General features: G+C 33.4%; 1 protein-coding gene across 1 annotated transcript in view; it reads left to right on the top strand.

Moving 5' to 3' along the window:
* The window catches only part of Trhde (thyrotropin releasing hormone degrading enzyme), a 353088-nt gene that overhangs the window by 250945 nt on the left and 77758 nt on the right, over positions 1-24385 (top strand). The window contains exons 7-9 of the mRNA XM_048359329.1: positions 44-109; positions 18009-18074; positions 19011-19198. Of these exons, the coding sequence (XP_048215286.1) occupies positions 44-109; positions 18009-18074; positions 19011-19198 (320 nt within the window). The remainder of the gene's footprint in view (positions 1-43; positions 110-18008; positions 18075-19010; positions 19199-24385) is intronic.

Raw genomic sequence — 24385 nt, 5'->3', positions numbered from 1 at the left:
TACTTGGTTGAAATTCTTTTATCTTTAATGCTCTTTCTTACAGGGTGCTGCTTTAATAAGAATGCTGGCTAATTTTATGGGCCATTCAGTTTTTCAGAGAGGTTTGCAGGTAAGTAGAATGCTTTCTCTTTTTGTTTACATTTTCTATGTCAATATATGCATTTTAAGGATATGTTACAGTTCTGAAAATTACCAAATTACTGAAATGATGTGAGATTTTAAGACCTGGAATGTAAGTAACAATCCTTATAAATGAGAAAAAGAAGTTGTAGACAAGATATCCACTCTATAATCAGGTTATACTCAAATAGTTCCCATAAAATTTAGATGTTGCTTAATTTTCTCTTAAAATTGAAGTAATTTTCACATATGTTAGAATCTAAATAATCCATAATAATTCATGTAAGACTTTCAGAGTGTCTGATGTGCTTTTCTTCCATTTTAGTGTTTTTATAATATGGGAACAAATTACTGGACTTTCTAGAATTACAAGTAACTCCAAAATTTGGGGCCTAATTTCCAGATTTGTACCTTTTATGTCATTGTTGTTTTGTTCTTGATAAACCTGACTTGTTAGTTGTCAGATGATAATTGTCTTGTTTCAGTTAAATACTTTTTAAGTAGGAAGAAAAAGGCAACATTTTATCAGACTGTATTTAAAATATGAAGTTTAAAGAGTATATTCTTAAAAAGAAAATTGTTAAACTCTTTAAAGTACATACAAACATAGAAAAAATGGAACTTTTATTCCCTTGAATCTGCTGGAGTAAATCATGTTTCTCATAGCTGTGATTGATGAATTATTTATGATACATTCTGCTACTTAGAAGTGTCCTTTAAAGTAAATTGATGTTCACCTGAAATACAATTATGCTAAGACAGAGAGAGCAATCAATCTTATCTGTTCTTAGTAAGCTTTTCATTTGGAAATTTAAATAAACTACATCTCAGATCAGGTCATATTTTAGTGGTATAATTCTCTCTTTACTCAACATACAGTGAAAGATAAAAACACAAAGCAAGAGTTAAATGTGTTATGACAAACTGTATACCCTTAATGCAACCGTGGAAATACATAAATTTCTTCAAGAATAATTTCCCTTAGAAAATATTTTTACAGATTTCTTTCTCAGCAGGGACTGGAGTTTACTTTAATCAGCTCTTTCCATTAGGGACACCTTCAGAATCGCTGAATCTATTGAAGCTATTTGCCAAGTGATAAAGACATTATTCTGATCACATAGCTGGGAAAATCTCTCTTTCTCAAGGAGTGCCCTGAATGAATATAAACTATCTGGAGGAATGTCCTTCTTTATCCCGCTCCTTTGTTTTCCCCCATCAACGTTGTAGTATGACAGTTTCAGAAAATATCAAAGCTTTGGTAAGGGCAACACAAATTGAATTTGATTTCTTGGTAGCGAGTTGGTGTGAAATCATTTTCTGTATACTATTTTTTTAGTGTTTTTCTTTATCCCTGTGTTTGGATTTGCTCAGCAGACTGAATAACCATAGCTATATTATTATTTGGAAAGTATTGTTGTTTCCTGATATTTTTCTTATCTCATCATCCTTTCTATACATGTAAAGTATATCAGTTTCAATACATCTTTTTCGACTGACCCTCACTGTTCAGTTTTATCTAAAACTATTAGAATATTCTCTCTCATGGTATTCACTTTCCATTTGAAACTTGGACTTACATGTGCTTTTATGCAGTTTGGTACCTTATTTGGCTAATTTTCAGCTGAGGGACTCAATGTTTGTCAACATTGCATTCCATTTGCCTTGCGACAGCTCATTGATCAGATAGATCTGTACCCTTCAGTCCTTTGCTTGCGTCTTTATTTATCCTCATCACTCAAACTGATTTAGTGTATCATCAGCAGTTTGGATGAGTTTACAGTAGATCCCTATGTCTAGGTGATAAATTATCATCTCTTGTGCATGAAGATATATGGGGTACATTGTGGAAATGACCTCCTGAACAGACAGTTCATGTCATGGTGCTGAGTGGTCACAGAGTTGAAATTAATAAGCTTCCTGTCTGTCAGGTTCTGGGGAGTCTTGGTTTACAAGCTGTTGATAGAGCTAATCTGGGCTGTCAGCTCTTACTTCCATCGGGAAAAAAAAATCTATTAATTGTTTTTACATTAACCGTGAGTATTACTATGTTGACAGATGGAAATTTGTTGTTCGCAAACAGATCTAGGGTTAGATTCACAGGCATAAGTAATTCCAAATTCCACATAGTGTGTTCCCATATATTTTTCGTTCTCCTTTACTTCTTTCTTCTTCTTTTCCTTCACTTTCTTTGCTTTCATTTTTCTTTTCTTTGTACTCAGACTTTATACCACCTTGAGACAAACAGAATTGACGTGAAAATGACAATTCTTTTCTTGGATTATTTTAAATTTGTGTTTTTCTAAATTTTGTATTGTTCTAAACCATTGCATGTTTTCATGGCCAACTTACACTTTTTGGGGAATAAGACAGACCTTTCTTACAAATAAATATTACATACTATGCACAAACATACACTTATACATATATATGTATGTTATATGTGCCATTTGCACGTATATAAACATAATGAAAGCTGTAGGCTTCTGAGATCTATTTAATAAAATTCACACTTTACTGATAAAATATTTAAGTATAGATTCAGTACTATTTTATATGTTGTATAGGACTTTATATGACAATGAATATTTTACTAGCAGGCAGGTGTCTTAGAGACTTTGTAAGGAAAACTCTTGTTTCTAGAAGTCATAAACTGATTGAATCATCTATTGCAAAGTGTAGAGGAAAATTCTATAATGAAAAATATGTGTTTTATACTGAGGCACCTGATACATTTTTGTTGAATTCCACCAATTTCTTATGCCGTAATTATTTTTTGCCAACAGACTATACATTTAGATCTTAGTCCTGATACTACTAATGAATTGGCTTCAGGTTTTTTCTATGCTTTCCTTTAAAAAATTATTATTCCTAATGATTAGAAAAGGGGCCTCATAATCCAGTGCTTCATGCTGTGTCACTTGTCTCTTGGTTTTTGCTTTGAGTTAGGATCATTCCAGTGCTGGCTTCAAACCAGTGGATCCTTTTGTATATGCCTCTCTAGAGCAGCAGCTATAGTTTCAATATTTGAAGGTTGAAACTGTGGGTAATAAAGCTTAAAACTTTTTGTCTTAGGCACCATGTACCAGTCATATGTAATATATATTTAAACACAGAAGTAATTATACTTTTGCAAACTCTACACTCTTATTGTTCCATATAACCCATTTTACAAAATAATAGCAGGCATATTTGGGGAAGCTGGAGGCAATAGGATAAGTAGAGAGAACCAATTCTCATTTCTACTTTTAATTAATGCTGAGGCTTGTGAAAGTCATGAAATCTGTGTTGGCCTCTAACCTTAGAGTTGTAAAATGCAAGACTCAATTCTCCAAGTTTCTTTCCATCTTTCATATTCTCTGAAGCTAGGATTTATTGAATGTAGTCTAGTTATATAATTTGTACTTGGTATTTTTAACTTGGGGCAGCATTTTGAATTTGAAGGGAAAACCATTAACTAGATGTGCAATAGTAAGTGAGCCATTGTTCTTGAGTCAAAGTTATCACGTGAATATTAGCACTAGGTGGCTATGAAAGTATGCAGTACTACAAGGTCTGTCAAACAAGACTGTAGGCAGTCATTTTGAAAGTTCTGGGACCATTTTTAGTATGGAACTCAGTAGCAAAAGCAAAACCATTCTATATTTAGAAAAAGGAATGGATTCAACATTGGATCTATTAAATATATTTTCTAAAACTGGGATGGGTATGGGAGGAAAGGTCAGAAATGTCACTGCCAGCTTTCAGAAAACCAGGAAATCTGGCTACCACAGGGAAATAATATTCATATTCTGCCTGCCATATCCTGGAAGCTCCCACAGACCTTCATTTCCATCCTCTCCTACCGTTGACATGCCTTCCCTCTCCTACTTCACAGAGCATTGAAGGCTCTTCTTTGTTTAGTGTCTGTTGTATCTCCTGTGTGTACTTCTGTTATTGTAGAGCTTATACTTGGACCTAACTAGCAAAGACTTCCAGGAAGGAAACTCAGCTTTGAGGCTTCCAGCCTACACAATGACCAAGAAGGTCATGGGAATGGCAGTGACTAGCTAACGGACAGTCTGACACACTTGACCTATTCATGTCTGTCCTATTAATTAAATTTTACTTGCATTGTGTCTGGGTTGTTTTGTGGAGATGTAAAAATCATTCCCTCCTCAGTGTAAGCCTTTGTTATTGGGATTAAGACCATAGGATATTTCTGCAGTCACAGAAGAATGTTTTCAACTGATTTCAAAAATTTTGTACAGATAGCTGATGAGTGAAGTCAGGAAAATGAGCATGGGGCACACAGTTTGTGGCTGCAGTTTAGTAGCGTGGGATTCCAAATCTTCACTTTCTTCTCTGAATAGTTGAGGATTGGTCAGATCTATTTATATTTGCAATGTGTCTAAAATTTATTGTTTTAAAATTTGTAATTTAAAAAATATTTCTGTAATAAAAAATCCTGGGAAAAATATAGGAAAGCTTTTGTTTAAAATGATTGTTTGATTCTTGATTAAATCAATAATTTAAAGCTTTTGTTTACCATGCACACAAGTGTAGAAACTTCATCTTCCCCAACTGGGCCAATCTTCCAGGAGTATAGGAAGTGCAGAGAAAGGAATCTAAGTAAAATTTTGCCTAAATTGTTTTTGATTTAAGACCAGCTCTAAACAGGATATCTGGGATGTAAGCGTATGTTTTTTTCCAGCTCAGGATTTTGTTCTGGTAATCACTAAGTAATGATGGCTAAAAAAACAACTACATAATGAATTACCTATTTGTGCTTAAGCAGTCTGGGAAATGCAATAAGAAGATCAGCAGTAACCAGAAACCTGCCTGCACACAAGGTCTAGTTACAGTTTTTAAATATAATGTAATTCTTACAATAGGCACATAAATTATTGCCTATAAACGAACATTTCCAAATTTCTTTCTCAGTAATTTGTCTAAGGAAAAGTTAGGATTTCCTAATCTGTTTCATATTTGCATTACTTGAAAGCTATTATCTTCTGTAACAACACAAGCAATGTGAAGGGACAATAGGATAGAAGACAATGTGTTTTGACCCCATTTCTATCATCTCTTCTATTTGAACAAACTTCAGTGTCCAGTGGTGTTGAGTGTCCTATCCTGTGTGTTACCTGAAATATGATCTGATTCAAATTTTGCTCCCACTGTCCTATTCTTTCTTTCTACAAGTTCACGGTGATGTTAAGTAAGCCCTGAAAAGCTTTCTTCTTTAAATGAGTATTTGCTGTAATTTCTCTTTCCAGTAGACACTAGCACCCATTATAACAAATTTAGATTTTTTACATTTTTCATTTACTAGAGATCTTACAGTTTAGTGCATATACATGAATCGTCACCTATATGTAGTAATGCTTATGGTTAAAATACATATGATAAATAAATCAAAATCAGTTTATATTACTTTGTTTTTATGAGTTAAGTAAACTTCATGCTTGTTTCTACTTAAGAATGTATGAAACTGTAACCTCTCTGTACATCAGTTTTATAATAAAAACTTAAAAAAAAGAATTATAGACTTGTTTTTAAAGTAATTCAGATAATGATGCTTTAATTTGGGATTTTTTTGAAATTATTTGAACTTTCACATTTCATTTTCATTGTTTAAATCTTCCTAATTAACTTCATCTTTAAAGTTTGTCTAGGAATAAAAATAAAGTGACAATTATGAAATTGTCATATAGCATTGATCAATTTAGACACTTTAAAAAATCAATTAGTTTTGATACCATTGGCTCATGCCTGTAATCCTAGCTACAGAGGAGGCTAAATTAGAGAATTGTAGTTCAAAGCTACTCAGTACAGGAAAAAGTCCATGAGATTCTTATCTCCAATTAACAGCCAAAAAGCTATGAAGCTATGGCTCAAGTGACAGAGCATGAAAATTCTAGGTCTGTGCTCAGGCTTTGAGTTTATTGATAGTACTGCACTATTGCTTTCTCCTTTCAAAGAAAACAATATTGTTTGAATGATTTGAACCCAGCAATATCATTCATTACATTGTTATGAGTCAACATGAGGGAACTGAAATAATGAACAAAGATCATTGTTTAGCTTGATGTAAACTCAAATCTTGAGATTCCTGTCAGAAACCAAGTCACCTTTCTGTTCAACCAGTAAGGAAAATTCAATTACATCTAAAATGTGGTTGAATAAAGAAAGATTTTTCTTAATTATTATTTAACTGTTCTTTTCCATAAGGTAACTTAGAGCAAGATGTTTGGCTCCAATTATCAGGGTGGAAATTGCTTATGCAAATCAATGTAAGGCAATGAGGTGTGCATAGAAAGCAGGAAGGAAATATCATTATTATTGGTTTGCGCTCATAAAATTCTTATAGCTTGGAGGTAATGACAGGCACAAGCCATAGGGATTATTAGCTGCAACAACATACTCAATAACTTGTGTTCCAGTGAGATGTTCTATGTTAACATGTGTATTCAAGATTTTTATGTGAAATTTTTAGCTTTATTTCTGTGTGTGAGAGTATTTGCTTTCTTGTATGTAGCTTTTCAGATATATTAGAAGTCAAAAATAATAGAACAGAGACTGCATCAATGTTTATTAATTTCTGAATAGATCTTGTTTTTATTGTTCTTGTTCAAATGGTAGTTAAATAATGCTCAGACTAAAATGATTGACTAGACAAGTTTTGCTCAAATGTTTACATGTTCCACGTGAAATGTTATACAGTTGTAGGTATATTTACATAGAAAGATAATTCTTGCTAATAGTTTGTTGTGATTATTTTTATTAGTTTGATACTAGTTTGTTGTGATCATTCAATATCATGTGATAATACCACTGTCATAACTGGGATTTGATCTAATTAACTAATTAACATTTAACCCATTAAAGATTTAACTACAAAGCCAAAGTGAATAAGCATATATATATGCACACACACACGGAAAGGTTGCATGTAGTTAAGAATCAGTTCTTTGTCTACAACAAAATCATTAATTTCAAAAAAAACCTAAATGGCATATATAGTCACAGTTTTGAATAAGACAAAACGAAGTTCTATTCATATGCTTCAGTGATTTTTTTTTAGTATAAACTCACTGAGTTTTTATTTTCTCAATTATGAGGTAAATGTAAACTGGTGAGTGTGGCTATATACTATTAACTAAAATGACTTAATATTTGGAGAAATATATTTGTATTTGGTCATCTTACAGCCATTTTATCCAGTTTATGCAGAGCCTTTATGAACTTGTACTTTTTAATTTTCTTTTATCTGTTAGTTAAGGGCTTATATGTATATTTTTCCTATAAATTCGATAGAATAAAATGATATTTTTACTCACTTTATTTAAAAATCATTAGACAAACTCAGTGATGGATGGGTCCATTTGTATCTTAGTGTCTGTAATTGCATCTGCTTTGTAAGTGTACATACATTTGGTTATACCTACATAAGACTGTCTACATAGATATAACTGTGGAAGCATTGTCTTTGACATTTGTAGACATTACCATTTTGTCTGATTACCAATGTAGAAATACAATAAACATACCTTAGAGGTAATGTATTTTCCTAATTTATTAGCTCCTGAATCAGCAGTTCTCTTATTTTCTTCCTTTAAAGTTTTGTTTCCTCTTATTTTATGTACTCAGGTAACAGCTCAGAACTGTATTTGACAGTCATAGGTCCCTCCTAAGTTGGAATTTTTCTTTCTCATGCTTTCATTATTGGCAATAGCATGTTTTGTTTTGTTTTTTAGCATTATTTGTATGATCTCGGTGCCTCATAATGCACTGCAGTCTGTATTTGTAAGCATTCAGGTTGCTTTTCAGGCTGCTTTTCAATTGTTCTTAAATAGCACTTTAATTATTTTTAAATGATAACTTTTACCCCTATGATCTTTTTAGCACATATGCAGAAGTATGAAATTTTCCTCTAAAATGTTATTATATACAACTATATGTAATGTACAAAAGTTGTCTAAATATACACTATGCAAAGCATATTGAATCTTACAAATTTTCAAATAAGTATTAATTTAATTAGGCAAATATTTATCCTAGTGTTATTTCTGTATATATATATATTTTCCTCATAAGCAAGGTTGAAAATTTAAATATACTTTCTGTTCTCATTTTTATTTTCTCTTACAACTTTTATACATCATTTTTTGCTCTTGTGAAAATTGGAGTCTTTTACTTATCTTTTTAATTATTATCTGTAAATATTTGTACAAAGGAGTTGCTATTTAACAAAGCAGTTTATGAATACAATGTCTCTTGATCAGTGTCATTGCTTTCAATTTCCTTATCCATCCCACTCCAACCCAACCCTACCCTCACTTTTCTTAATTTTGTAGGATATGTAGAATTTTTTTATTGTCATGATCTGTAATCTCAGTAGTGTATTTGAGAGGCTGAAGCAGGAAGATCATATGTTTGAAGCCAACTTGAGCTACATAGGAAGACCCCCTTAAAACAGTACAAAAGAGAGAAAGAAGCGGAGGCGGGGGAAGGAAGCAGGAAGGGAAGAAGAAAGAGAGAGGGAGAAAGAGAAAGAGAAAGGGAAAGTGAAAGAGGGAAGAATAAAGGGAGGGAGAAGGAAAGAGAAAGAGAAAGAGAGAGAGGGAGGGAAGGAGTGCTTTCAAGACTCTTGAAAGATCTTCAGTTTTATCTAGAACAGTATACTACTGTACATCATGACTGGCTCAGATTTCTCAGTTGAGGACCAGGAAATGAAGTTCTATGAAGATGTAACAGTTGGGAACTGAGAGCAGGGCAGGGCAGGGCCTGTGAAGGAGTCAGAGGTGGAATCTGGGGTTGGAAGACAGAAGACCAAAGGTGTCATCTGTTACTGGCATACAGAAAAGCTTGTTTCAAGAATATTAAAATGGCCAATGCAATGAATTGTAGCTCTGACACAAGAGATAAAGGCTGAAAGGAGCCAGGGTAGGCAGGATAAAATCGAAAGAAATTTGCAGAAGGAGACTGGGGATAAGAAGATTCTTGAGTTTTTTTGTTTCATTTTGATTTTCAAGTTGAATGATGGCTTTACTGGTTTGGCTTAGCAGAAGATCGTTTTGAGAGTGTTCATCTTTGAAAAGGTTAAAGGATTAGCCTTAAGTAGAGGCATCTTTCCAGAATATTTTGGAATCTAGTAGTTTACATGTAAGGAAAGTCCTTTCTAGTGATTTTGATGTTTTCAGTGTTCTTCGAGACAATGCAGTAGTTAAATGGAAGTGTGGTGAGTGCAGGAGGTGGAGTGGTATGGACACAGGAGTAGGAAGGACTGTCAGGCTGCTTTGAGTGCCTGATTATAAGGTTGTCTGATGTACAACAAAAGGTAAGGGTCCCGTGTGCATGATTTCCCTTGATTTACTAATCTGTAAGCACAGGTATGGAAAAGAAGAAATACATAGATTCAGTTAGGATTGGTGTTTTTGGCAAGCCAGTTTAATTAAAGGACAGGGGCTATGAAAGAAATGATGATGTTGGTTAAGAATTGATTCAGATGACTGTAGAACCTGGAAAAGCTGTTGCTGCTATTGATGCATAACATGCTGCTATTATTGGTCTTTTTATATAAATATAAATATATATACATGTATATAATTTGAATTTTTGGAAACTTTAGGTGTGCTGTCAACTTTGGAAAAAGTATCTCAGTTTACCGTGTTGAGTTGGCATTGTACAGAAATTAATAAAGTATTCTCTAAATAATAAAAAAAATTGATTCAGAAATGGCAGAGTTCCAGCCTTATGCAAAAAAAATAAAATAAAACAAAAAGACAAGTGAGATTACTAGGGCCTTATTAGTTCAAGCCCCATTACTGAGAACAACTCAATGAGTTGAACCATCAGAGAACTAAAAATAAGAACCATTAGAAAAGACAACAGTAAAAAGAAAATGGGCCAGTTTAGTACAATATTATTATTTTAAAGTGGTATAAGAGAGCTTATCCACATTTTTGGACATGTTTAGTATTTAAGCTGTCTTTATGTCATGATCATTAATGTAAGAGAAGTCCTAAGGAACTATTTTTTTGCTGCTTAGAAAATACAGTAAAGAGTTCTCAGTCCTCATCCACAAAGATATCAGCCAAATTGACATCATGATGTACACTGATGTAAGTAGTAAGGGTAGTATATGTTTCTGGAGTTTAGTAATTAAAGTTTCAAAGTCTTTTTACTCACCTGACGGTTAGTAGCTGTACTGTTTTAATGTCAACAGTGCCTCCATTTCATGAGTCACTCATCAAAATCATATAACGGATAAGGATCAGCTATACCCTTATCTATATCAGACTATGTATTTTATATTATCTGAATATGTATTCTATTTTTTCCTCAACTATGTTATATTTCCTTCTCAATTGGTCATCAATATTAGGGATGAGTAAGGAAAGAGGTGGAAGTAAGAAACTGCAGGCACACACCTACAATAGTAGTCATTTTGATTTATAAGCAGCAATGCATTTTTACCAACTAGAATATAATTTATCCATTTTGTGAACTTATAGTGGTCAAAGTCCTTTATCAGGGCATTCTAAAAAGAAATAATTCACAAACCTGGGCTTTAACAATAGATTCATTTTATGTCTTGGTAATATTTCAGGCTAGCAACACAAGTGAGAGATGGGGACTTTTTTTAAACTGCTCTGGAACACACTTGAAGACTATTATATTTGCCGTGTTTTGCTGGCAGGTGTAGAACCCTGTCAGGTTGTTTTGCAGTGGAGTCCAAATGTAGCAGAAGCAATAATGTAGTAATGCTTCTGAATGTGATAGTATTAATGCATAATCTGTAATTACCACATAAGACATACTGGAAAACTAAAGTAGTGTGAGAATTGCCATTGTGTTTAATTTAAAATAAATAAGCAAACAACCCTTTCATAAGCTGGGCAGGTTGTTTTGATGTAAAGTTTTCTTGATTTTCTGCTATATTTAGCAACCCTCTTAGGGAAAATACACTGAAAATTGCAAAATTTACATTCATTAAATGGAGTAATGGATTTTTAAAATATGTAAAATGTCTTTATGTTCCTAGAGAAAAACTCAAATGCTTCCATGTCTAAGCAAGCCACTTCTAAAGATAAATTTTAATTTAGAATAAACATACATAAAATCAGATGTGAAATAACAGGCAAACATTGGTATATACAAGTTTTGTATAGATCTTTTTAAATATCTTTTTTTCTTTCTTAAATGTCACCTTTCCTTTTTCTTTTTGCTTTTCTTTTGTTTGTTTTTGTGTTTTATTCACTTCGTAGAGTGGCTGGAAACTGCTGTACCTGGAAAAGTTTAGTTATGCCCCTAGATCCCATGTTAGTTTTTTTTCCTTCTTAAAAAGTTAGCATTTTTAAAATTTATTTCATTTTTTATTGTCAAAATGATGTACAGGGGGGTTACAGTTACATAAGTCAGTGAGTACATTTCTTATCAAACTCGTTACCTCCCCCTCATTTTTCTCTCACCTCACCTTCTCCCCTCCCTGGTTCCGTTCCCACCATCCCCTGAGTTTTACAGTTGGTTTATTGACAAAAAAGTTTTAAAAAGCATTCATACCTCTTTATCTTTAATTATTATCTGTTAGAAGTAAAGCATATATATGCATATATATTTATATATTTCTTTTATTTTTCTGTAAATCTTTCTCAATACCTTTTTGCTCATTCTGTGTAATAATTTCCAACTTGTCTTTAGCTATTAAACAGAATAATATCTTAGTTTACAGTAAAACTTCCTTTGCTTTCATTGGTTTTCTGTGCCTATTTTTGTCTGTGTGCTTCTGTCTCTCAAGGTCAGTGTACCAGAAGCGCATGGGCCCACCTTTGAATAAGTTTAACTAACTCACAGGCAACATTGCAGTGATTGGGCTCTTTTCTCCTGTTCCTGTGGTTCTTATGTCCTTTTAAGATCATCTTCCTCTAAGAACACATCATCGGGCAAACAGTTAAGTTCGGAGCTGTGTTTCTCCATTGTAAAGCCACTACTAGATACAAATTTCACATACTTGAATTTTCAAGTGTCTTACTACATATTCCCTCATTTCTGGAAAGTTTCTGCATTCCACTTGAGTCTAATATTTTCCTAACTTTATGCATTTTTTGAAAGTATGTATCCTATTTCCCATACAGACTATAACACATAAAGACCATAACACAACCAGAACTTAATATGGCACAAAAGTGGTTCATTTTGTATAAGTTGAGTAAGATATAATTTTATATTTCTGGGAATCACCAAGAGGATTACGAAAGACTCTGCTTGTTTGTTTTATATTACTCTATGCAGTTCGTTCAGTTGGAATTTGGGATGATCAGAACAGAAATACATCATAGGTGATTTAAGTAGATAGGAATTTACTGGAAGGATAAAATGCAGCCCACAGAATCCTGTAGAAAGCTGAAGAATTAAGCTTTGAAACCAGAGAGCACAAGATTGCATAAAAATCAAGACACAAGGACATGGCGAGTACAGCAGGCTCATTCTTGCCATTCGTGTGGCTCTAGACCTTCAGTACCACTGTCATAGGGCTTACTCTTCCCACTAGTTGTACTTCTTTTACTTTCTTTATTCATTATTCCTTTAGAATTCATGCCCCTAACATGAAGCACATATGTTGGGATGGGAGATGGGAGGCAGAATATATTCCTGTGCAAAGCAGAGAAGAAATACTTAGTGCTCTGCCACTTTTATTTCCATAGTGAGAGCCCTTATAGAAGAATGATGACTAAATGTGGAAAAGCCAAAACATGATACATGTTCACTAGCTATCTTTGGAGGTGTAATTATTTTTTATAGAAAGCAACAGTATTTCAAAACTTTGCTTCAGTCCTCTTGTCACTTGGGGGTTGGGAGGGGAATCAATGTTTGAATTTACCTAGTATTTTCCAAACTCATCTCTCAAGTGGAGCACATCCACTGAAATCTCCATCTGAATCTCCAGACCTGAATTCCCATCTCTTCAGAGAAACATTGGTGCTCTGCCCAGAGATAGTCTCCTCTTCTTTATTATTCACTCGATTCTGATTTCCTTCAAGTTTTTGACCTCTCTGGGAGAGATAAACCCTTTTGAGAACGTTGAATTTTTTCTGGAATTTCTAAAACAATGCCCCTTTTAGCTGCAGCAAAGGGCTTTTGCTGTAATGTAGGATACATTTTGTTTTTGCCAGTACTAAGGCTTAAACTCAGGGTCTGGACACTGCCCCTTAGTATTTTTTGATTAAGGTTGGTGTTTTACCCATTGAGCCACAGCTCTATTTATAGTTTGTTGGTGCATAATTGGAGTTAAGAGCCTCACAGGGTAGTTTTGAACCATGACACCCTCAGATCTAAACCCCCAGAGAAGCTAGGATTACAGATGTGAACCACCAGGGCACGTGATGCAAATTTGATCACTGAAAATTCTAAGGAATGAGTTTGTTACAGTGTTTGTGGGGAAAGTTTCCTGAAAGAGTCTTATGAAGAAATTTTGTGTTTTCACTACATACAAGGCATGTCTGAGTGTGATGCTTGGGATCATTGCTGCCATCTAGCCACACATCTGAGGATGAAAACATGAATAAAGGTGGGCACACATTAATAATTCTGGGGGAGATTAGTTGAGTAGTTGAAGTTTTCCAAAGCTGTTAGTTTGTATTGGACCCACACTTTGTGTCCCATGGAATAAGGCTTGTAAGGGGCCAAATATCTGTCCTGGCATTCTGACTGACTCATCAAGAGGAGATAAACTATTCCAAAATTATGTCCAAGTAAATCTTGAAAGATAAAATTTCTTCAGCTTAGTCTTATTTTTCCCTTTGACTTTATTAGTTTCATAGGGTTTTATACACAAAGTGTTATGATCCATGTCACTTGTTAGTAAAGGAAATAAAATTGTCTCTTATGCAATAGCTCACAATCTCTTAATGGCATCAAGGATATTGTCTAGATAGATACAAGTTATATATCTGACAAATATGCACCACAATATTGAATTGTATCTAAATAAGGCACTTTTGGGTGATGATGAATAGAAACATGTTTGTCTGCTTCATTATTGGCCAGAGGAACGCATACTGCCAAATGCAATGACAAATCACATACATATATTGAACATCTACTGTGCACTATACTGGGCATGGGGAGGTAAACAGGAGTTACATGTTCCTTACTCTTTTGGAGCTGATACACAATGGGAGAAGTCAGATTAGTAAACACAGACTGGCAGCACCATATGAAAAATGTTCTTATATAATGCAATGGCTGAATGATATATGTTTAACTTCAAATGAATAGATTGGAATGACAACAGAAGAATTCCTGATGTGAATGCATTAAAATTGAGTACTGAAGAAGGAATTGAACTTAAGTAGCAAAAGGAGAAAAAATATTTGGAGAATGTTAAGTGCAGAGAACTAGAACAAACATACTAGATATGCGGCTAGAGCTGAAAGTGGCTCATTTGAGGCAGAGAACAATGAGTTCACATGGGATTGGAGAGGTGGAAAGGGGCAAGACCATAATGGGCATTTTAATGTTTACTAAGGTGTTTGAATTATTTTCTGAGAATAGTAGTAATTCATGTGTGCATCTGATTGAAAGTATTCTGGCCTCATGAAGAGAGGAGATTGGAAATGGCTGGAACGGAAATGGTGACAGTTGCAGTCATTCAGGTTTAAGATGTGAAACAATGGTTGTCATAAAGGAAGACTCTTTGAGGAATATGAAATTAGACCATAAATCATTATTTGAATGTGGTGGCAAAGGGGGATTTATGATGATACTGCGGGTGGGAGGAAATGTTGTCATTAGGGGTGGTCTACTAAAAAGAATTAACATTAGGGGGCCTGGGAGGCCTTCAATTTTAAATGTTATTTTTTTGTGGGTAGGTTTGTGTGGTGCTGTGGACTCAAATCAGGTGTTAAGCAAGTACTCTACCTCTAAGCTACATGTCCATCCCTTAAATGTGATTTTTGTTTATGTGTATCATATCTCTTTGGTATTAGGTTGGGGTAAGCAGTTGTGTGAGTTGGTTTGGGGGTTGGATATAGACTAGAGCCTCTAGAGTCTAGTGGTCTGATACTGAATGAGAATGGTATTTACTACATAACAGCATGCTGATTTGGACTGATGAAAAATATAAAGAAACTAATACCCCAATAAAAGGCAGGCAAATAATTTGTTTTCCTTTCATATGTCATATCTATTTACTGTTAATGATATTTTCTTTCCTGTTACATGGGGTTTTCAATAGCCTGAGCGTATTAAATCATTATAGGAGATGAAGTCTGTAGAATTCTCCTTTTTTCTTTCCTTTTATTTTTCTCAGTTATTGGGCTTGAACTCTGGGCCTGGGCACTGCCCCTGAGAAATTCAGTTGAAGTCTAGTGCTTCTGGTTTTCTTGGGGTTAATCAGATATAAGAGTCTCATGGACTTTCCTGCTCAGGTTGGCTTTGGACTGCGATCCTCAGAGTTCAGACTCCTGAGTAACTAGGATGAGCCACTAATGTCTGGCTTCTGTAGACTTATTTATTTTTATATACATTCTTATGTATGTGTACAATATATGTAATTCTCATAACATTTTCATATAATAATGCTTTTTATAGTTCTCAACTCATAGATGTGAAAATAGACACAAAGAACTAAAAGATCACATGTAGCCTGGCCAATTATTATATAGCCAGTTAGTGTTGGACAATAGCTTTAACTCCAGACAACCAGACTCTGATTTCTGTACTTTCTATTCTGCTACCATGCCCCCATAGGTAGATGTATAATGACATTCTCTTGTTTAATGTAATTTAAAATTTTCATTTTCCTGTTATTCTTATATTCCTTAAAAATATTCTAACAGTCATTGGTGCTTTTTATCTTTTCAGTAAGTTTACTGTTTCTAGAATATCTAGTATAGAAAACTTACAACACATTTTAAGTTACTCAGTGTTATATTGCAATATCAAAACTACTGCTGATTGATTTTCATATATACAAACGTAAACATAGATTCTTGTTTCTTATTCAGTGTTCGAACATTTCTCTATCTGCTCACTTGTAGGTTTGAAAAGAAGTTAAAACCTGTTCATCACATAGATATGTTTGACTTCATCTTGCCAAATAGTTACTGTACTAAGACTTCAACAACAGACCTCACTTTACACAGAATGAATAAATGAATGACTCATTCTTGAAACCATTTACAACATCCTTTAAATTCATTTTTGTGATTCTGCAAGACAAAATTGCATTCACTCAATATATGAATGCATTTGTGCAAAAGAAAAATACTGAAATAACCAAAGAACTATTCTTTGAAAAGACCAATAGATGTATATTGACTGCTAATAAAAATCTTTGGAGCTGATGAGGTTCCAAGAATAATTCTTTCCTGAATCCTGAGGCACACAGTTTGGAGTTGCCTCTTAAGCCTGGATAATTGTCATTACAGTCTGCTTGAAGTGGACATGTAAACCTTATTCTGAACTGGGGTCGAAAACTGAGCAGTCATACTGATTTCAATATTGGAAAAAGTCAATGCTATTAATAGAGAAGCAAATTATTGTTGAATGTTGGACCACATAGTGTTTCTTCATTTCCCCATTTCTGTAATTCTAGCCTCACTGTATCTCCTGTACTCTTCATGATAGCATTACTAAAATATACAAATTAATATTTTATAAATCTCATTATTTCTAGCTTCACCCATTTAAGTATTAAAAAAGCATGAAGGATAATTTTGGAAGTTAAGTCTGAAACGGTGTGTTTATATCCTGGGCATATTCCAAACAAGTTTTACATGACATGTTAAAATCAAATTAGAATTCAGATTGGTTATAAAAGGTATTCCTAACACTTGATGATGTTGATAAATTTGTGGTGCTCAGTGGATATTGGACATCACTTTTCCAGGTGTCTAAATGGAAGTCATTCTTTGCTTTACTGTGAATGGATGACAGAAATTGAATCTGTCACAGATGTTGTGATTTGTATTTCAGAAAATTTGTTTCCCTGACTCTAATTATCCCCAAAGCACCTCAGTCTATATAAAGTACTGGAAAGAGTCAGCATTTCTTTTCCAGTTTTAGTACCTTGATATAAATTAAGATTTTTTAATCTATTACAATTTGTCAGGAAAAATAATTTCAAATGAGCAAGGGACTCTTCACCTTATATCTCAAGTCACTGTTTTCAACTCATTTTTACAATTGGTAATCAGAAAGAAATAATACCAAGATGTCATTTAATACCATAGTGATGATTAGACAGATTGCTACTTCTTAAAATAAATTATGAAGTCAGAATGTGTAAGTTTACCCACTTAGAGTAGAAATGAGAAATGGAAAACACTAAGCATAAAAATATTAAACAGTCTTTGGAATGCCTTTTTCTTATCAAATAATAATGTGTGAATCTATCATTTCTGTAATCAGTGAAATTAGAGATCAAGGAATTAGAGACAGATTATAGAGGAAGTACAATTAATTCTCCTTCACTTGAGCATGGATCAGCCAGGAATTTCTTTTTCCCTGAAAGAGAATATTTCTTTTTCAACAATTTAACACAAAATGTGATAGGGAAATCTGTTCTATGTATTTCCTCGCAAAATTAGTTTCTTCAAAATGGACGGAAGTCAACCAGCTCAATTAGGATATCTTTGACTGTAGAAAGCTCTAAGGAGTGATGTTAGCTCTGAAAGTCCTTGATAATAGATTACCATTGTTGGATGACTTAATTAGGAAATATACTATTGCTAAATCTCTTTGGAATATTTTAAAATGAGATTTTAAATCATTTTGCATGTCTTTCTCTTTGTATTAATGCAATTCCAACACAGGGAATGGTTAATTGAATTGAGAAATAAATGTGTTTACTGGTAATTGCTTAACCTTTGAATTGTAATTACAATTTTATATTCTTGTAGGATTATTTAACCATTCATAAGTATGGCAATGCGGCCAGAAATGATCTCTGGAATACATTATCAGAGGTAATGTATAGGATGCTGAAATATCAAAATGTCTTCTAGAACATTTGAATTGAACTCATGAAACATTATTAACTTTTATTGATGCTGACAGTTTATCTTTACTTTTGTATTTCTTCTTTTCTTCATATTGCTTTCTTGATTTATCGTTGATATAGTAAAATAGTGGGTTCTAAATGGTAAAAATGATACCTTGTACTACTTTTTTTTTTCAAATTTTTATTATCAAGCTGATGTTCAGAGAGGTTACAGTTTCATACGTTAGGCATTGGATACATTTCTTGTACTGTTTGTTACCTTGTCCCTTGTACTACTTTTTAAAAAGACAATATTTCTAAAATGTAATTGCTTCTTAGTGCTGGTATTGGGACTAGAATTCAGAGGTACATGCTTTCCCTTAGCTGTTTTGCTCAAGGTTGTTTTGTTACTGGAGACATACCACCACGTGTAGCTTTTTACTGTTTAATTGGGTTAAGAGTCTCTCAGCTTTGTCTGCATTGAACCTAAATCCTCAGATCTCAGCCTCCTGAGTAACTAGGATTACTGACATGAGCCACTGGTGCCCTGACATTATTTCTAAAATGTAATTCTAAAGTTGTGTCAGAGATTGGTGTTAAAATATTAATGTTTTAAGGGATTTTTTTTTCTGTGTGTGAGTATATAACCTTAGCATACTAACTTTTGCTACAAATAACATGTTGCAATAATAAAATGTTTCATTCTCTACTATGCAAAACCTTTAATGTTAATAAAACTTCTATGCATACATTGATGAAGCATAACTTAAGGCAAGAAGATTAATTTGGTAGCTTGTCACCTTAGCTTCACTGGTTTTACGGTTCTCATTTTTGAGGTGAAATATAAAGGTAAGACTGAAAATGTTAATTATGTCTACATTAAATTCTTATAAAACTCATTTATGTAATTCTGGTTGTAAAGGCCTTAAGGAGAAATGGAAAATATGTAAATATCCAGGAAGTGATGGATCAGTGGACATTGCAGATGGGCTATCCTGTAATCACCATCTTGGGAAACACAACAACAGAACACAGAATAACAATTACCCAACAACATTTTATTTATGACATTGGCGCTAAAATTAAAGCACCTGAACATCAAAATAACAGGTATCCTATTCTTTTTTTTTAAATGGGAAGTTGATACTTTAATATTCACTTCATAATTTATGTGTCCTAAAAAGCATTGATAGCATAATTCTAAAATATTGTGAGTGAAATACAGTTTTGTTTGTTGTCATGTGCTGGTTTTATTTTGTTTTTCTTTTACTCATTTTACCTGTATATATTAACTTGGTGTGTCATTATTTCAGAAGACAAATTTTAAATGATCAAAATTATGTGTTAAAGTATTCTATGTCTTTCCATTTTTCTCCGTAAATGTTTCTTGAGCAAAATTCAGGAATTCTAGAATGTTTGACAGTGAATTACATAGAATGGAATAAAGGGTGAGATTTATGACACAAATGAGACCCAAACTAAAGCTCTGGAAGACTAATTAATACCAACACAATTCTAATAATGTCTCAGTCTTAATGAAACTTAAGATAGATATGGCACCTGGCACAAACTATGTATCAATGCCACCTTCTCTTTTTCTTATTATAAGATTTTAAATCGCTAACCAGATAGCAAATAATAGAATCTATAATTACTGATAATCGTGACTGGTTTCTTTCTCTTCATTTTTGTGCTTTCTATTTTTGCCATCTTTTTTCTCTTTTCTTTTTTGTCTTTATTTTTAAAGGCAGAGCAAAAGAAAGACAGCAACACATATATCAGTGAGCTTCATTTCTTCTAAGATTTGCTAGCATGAGATTGGAGGAGGATAGTAGGATGAGAGAGAATAAAATTAATCAATTGAAGGACATATTTAGAGTAGGTTTTTAAAGCACTTTCTCATCATAAACTTTATCAACCACCATTATCTAGGAGATCTAGAACATACTGTTTACTTTGCCATTCCTAAGACGAAGAGAAATAATTTCCAAATCAGCCAGTTGCTGTTGGGTTATAGAGAGAAATGACTGAGAAGGTCATTGTTTTCTGGTGACTACCTTTGGAAACTAGTTTAGAATTCCATGGCAGTGTCTTAAATTCCCTTCTACATGTAGGTATGTACTCTAATACGATGTGCTTTTTTCAACTCTTGGCGTATGGGGTCAGCCTGCCACACTATCATCACACTTCTGGGTCTGAATGATATAATGCCTGAATCCTATAGGTGGAAAATGCTTTTCAGTCTTCACTCCTGGTTCCAAGATAAACATACTCAGGCATCAGCCTTGACCTTGCCAGGAAGCACATAAAAACGAATATGTCCAAGTTAGAGCTAGGCCAGTCATCTAAGCATGCTCAATTTGACATAAGCATTACTTGTACCTCTAAACAGAAAGATAACACAATATATTCTGAAAAAAATCACTTTGCCAATATATAATATACATCAGATGTACAAGTCCTAAGTGTTGTCCTTTAAAGAAAAATAGACTTCCCTTGCTATAGAAGCACGTGCAGTCATCTAGAGAGTTTCATATTTGCTGGAACTGTAAAACCATATGGATGTTTTTGAACTCTAGGAACTTATCATATAAAATATTAACAAGAAGGCAATGCAGGTCACACCATTAAGTCCCAACAAAGATTTTCTACCTATTTTAAGATAATAGAACTTGTGGTTGAAATGTTGTATTCTAATTTTATGTTATTGATCACTGTGACGTTTCAGTCACAGTTTTAACACTAATTCTCTCTTCCCTTTTCTGTAATCTGTGTAGCTCTTTAATAGAATAAGTAAACAGTTGATGTAGTAAGACCTCTGGCCAGTCTATGCATGAAATCCTACAAGTTGCGGGTGTTTTCTGAGCCAGAACAATTAATTCTTTGTTTTCATTTTGCTAAGAGACACTGGGATATAATTACATTATTTGCAGAACATTAACATTTTACTATATCTAGGAATTGTATTATTTTTGTGTGTAATAGTTGGATTATGGTGTGGAAAGGAGAAGTCTTTACATAACGAATAATTTCATGGTTAGTCTATGTGTGACTGAAAATTTCTGCCACAGTTTTTGTACTTAGGAAGCTGTGAGTCTAGCTTTTTATTTTTTTATTTTTAAATAAAGTTAACTCATTGCAATGTTATGTAATCTCCTCATATACCAGAATGTGCCTCCTGGCCCTCTGCTACTGGGAATTATATTTGTCTGCACAATCATGCTTTTCTTCTCTTCTAGGGTGATGGCAGCAATCTGTAAACAGTTTTCACAGGCTACTATAATCCTTTGCTAATGTTGTTGTGGTTTTTTAAAATTTCCATTTCAGCTAAAATATGTACCTATTTATTTATTTTAATATAATCATTAGAATAAATGTTGCTTTGCTGAAAAAAGGCCAACTGTTGATAAAGAGAGGTCATCTTGGGGACTAGTAAAGACAAAAAATACTTGGAGAGTCTTTAAAAATGCAACTTAAAAAACTTTTTCAATGCATAGAAGGGAGTAACTAACATTCTAGCAGCAAGAATACAAATAAATTCACAAGTTCTTTTTTCTTGTCTTTTCCCCCCCACCAACAAACCCAACCAAATCTTAAATTTCTATACAGAATATCATATAGGGTGTGTCACTCAACTGTCTCATGCCCTCTAATCTTTTAACAAGGCAAGACATTAAAACAATTACCATGTTTTCTTTGATTTTAAAATGAAAGAATCAATTGAGCCTGTGTTGCTTGAAAGACATGGGAAATAGAAAATGTACATAAATCACAGTACTTTATAATTAAATACAATTTTCAAATATGCTTGGTAATTTCTAACTTTAGTTTGTCTATTTAACAATATATAAATTTTGTGTGTATCTGTGTGAACCTATATAGAATGAAGTGAAAAAATATTCTCAGGAAAATATGTATTTTTCTATTTTAAGAGTTTTACAAAACATCTCACTCTTTGTGTCCACAACATTTATAATAGTTACCTTTATTTATTCGTCTAAACAACTGTGTGATGAAATGTCTGCCCTAAGATCTTCTGTGTAGTAGTCACTCTAAAAATATGCAATTGGGGTATATAGATTACTTTCCCCTTATATTAGATATGTTGAAATTAAAACTATTAGTGAAGAATATTAACTTTATCATATCTAGTTATATAGACAAACACAGTTCAAGTATCTGCAAACTTATCTGTTTTAAGGATAAATGGTGTTTCACAAAATTTTTTTTGAAAGAAAAAAGTTACTCCTTACACTATTGGTGGGGATGTAAACTGGTTCAAACACTCTGGAAAGCAGTGTGGAGGTTCCTCAGAAGACTTAACATAGAGCTCCCCTATGTTTCAGTAATCCCACTCCTGTGCATTTACCCAAATGACCAAAGACAAGGCCACACTAAAGCTACCAGCACAACCACGTTCATTGCAGCATTATTTACTACAGCTAAGATATGGAATCAACTGAGATGCCCCTCAATAATGAATGGATCAAGAAGATGTGGTATGCAAAATGGAGTTCTATGCTTTCCTCAGAAAGAATGGCATCACCCATTCATAAGAAAATGGAAAGCTTTGGAAAAAAAATCATATTAAATGAAGTAAGCCAGATCCAAAGAAACATAGGCTCCATGGTTTCCTTCATTTGTAAGAATTAGCATATATCTAGGATAGTTCTAGGAGAGGATCACAATAGCTCAATATCTGTGTACATATGACCATATAAAATTAAGCTAATGGAAATGAACTCGAAGTTATGGAAACATGAGGTTATTTCTAAAAGTACTGTATGAAGTTATTTCATTTTTCTTTCATTTTTTCCCTTTTCTTTATCACCTCTTGTTACTGATTTCTTATTTTGGTACCCTGTGTCTTGTATATATGTTTGAATTTTAAAACTTTGGGGGAGAGGGGAGTTCAGAAGGAGAGAAAGTGGGCAAAACAAGGGAGGAGGTAACACTGTTAAACAAGAAAAATTCATTCATTACCTTACTTACGTAACTGTAACCTCCCTATGCAATCACCTTTACAATAAAATAAAATATTTAAAAATATTTTCACACATTTATAATTTCATGTATTGCTTATTTGGCTTCATATTTGGTTAACTCAGTTCAATATGGAAGACATACATGTTAAAGTTAAATTCATAAAGTTAACGTTTATTTGACATACATTGATTCATTCCTATTTGCTCCCTACTTTACTTGAGCTGATTTGAGTCATATTCAATAGTTCATGAAGTGCTTTCTTTCTTCCCTTTTTCCCAAGATGTTTTGGTAGTCTATTACCAATTAAAAATACATTCGTGCCATATGACACAACAAGCCCTACCTGCGTATGTGTTCAAATGATAAGTGCATACACATACTTGTATGAAAACAGTCACCAAAGATTTCTTCTAATTCCAGGTATAAATGGCAAATCAGACTCAAACTGCAGGCATTGTTGCCTAATTATTCCAATTAGCCAAAAATGTTTCATTAACGAAAATGTTCATTTCCTTTAGGAAACTTTGAGCCTTTCTCAAAGTAAATCCATCAATAAAAATGACATAGGGTTGTTCCTATGTTAGAGGCTTCATATTATTTGTTAAAGCACTTCCAGAGAGATTTTCCACCAACTAAATAATAAGTTCAGGTTCAACTACTTTAAATAATTTTCTGATCAGTTTGTGGAGTGGATCATAGTACAATATAGTGTTTTCATGTAATTGACACTGCAAAATGTTTCTGTCGCTAAGTATAGATTTAACTCAAAAATTTAGAATCTTAAACATATTATTTCATCTTTCCAAAACGTAAATAATGTTGATTAAGTAATCTTCCATTCGACTCCCTGCAAGAGATTCATTTGGGGGACTCTCACCTGCCTCACCTAGCCATGTTTATCATGTAGCTTATTATCACAAGCATGGTACTCTGAAAAATTTAATTCAACATGCATTTTCATGAGTGATTGAGCTCATAAAGGATCTCTTCCTTCTCTTGTATAACAATATTTTTCTTGTGGTGGAAATGTTGGCTTTACCTGTTGCTAGTAGTACAATGAGAGATCCATGTGATCTGTCTTTATTTCAAGGAAAGAAACAAAATATCATTGTTAGATTTATTGTGAAGCATGCAGCATATGTATGCGTATGAATCTGAGATTAAATTGATAGTACTTCACGTGTAAGTCTAGACCTCAAGTTTAGCCCATGAGGCACATGATAGGAAAAGCTTCTATTTAATAGCTGGGACTTTGTAACTGACCCTGGATGTTGGTAGGTGCTTTGACACATCTATTTGGAAATTTCATGT

This window comes from Perognathus longimembris, chromosome 1 (assembly GCF_023159225.1).
Source record: "Perognathus longimembris pacificus isolate PPM17 chromosome 1, ASM2315922v1, whole genome shotgun sequence".
In the NCBI taxonomy this organism is placed as follows: domain Eukaryota; kingdom Metazoa; phylum Chordata; class Mammalia; order Rodentia; family Heteromyidae; genus Perognathus; species Perognathus longimembris.
Note: the sequence above shows the minus strand (reverse complement) of the source record. Positions and strands in the feature narration are given on the sequence as shown.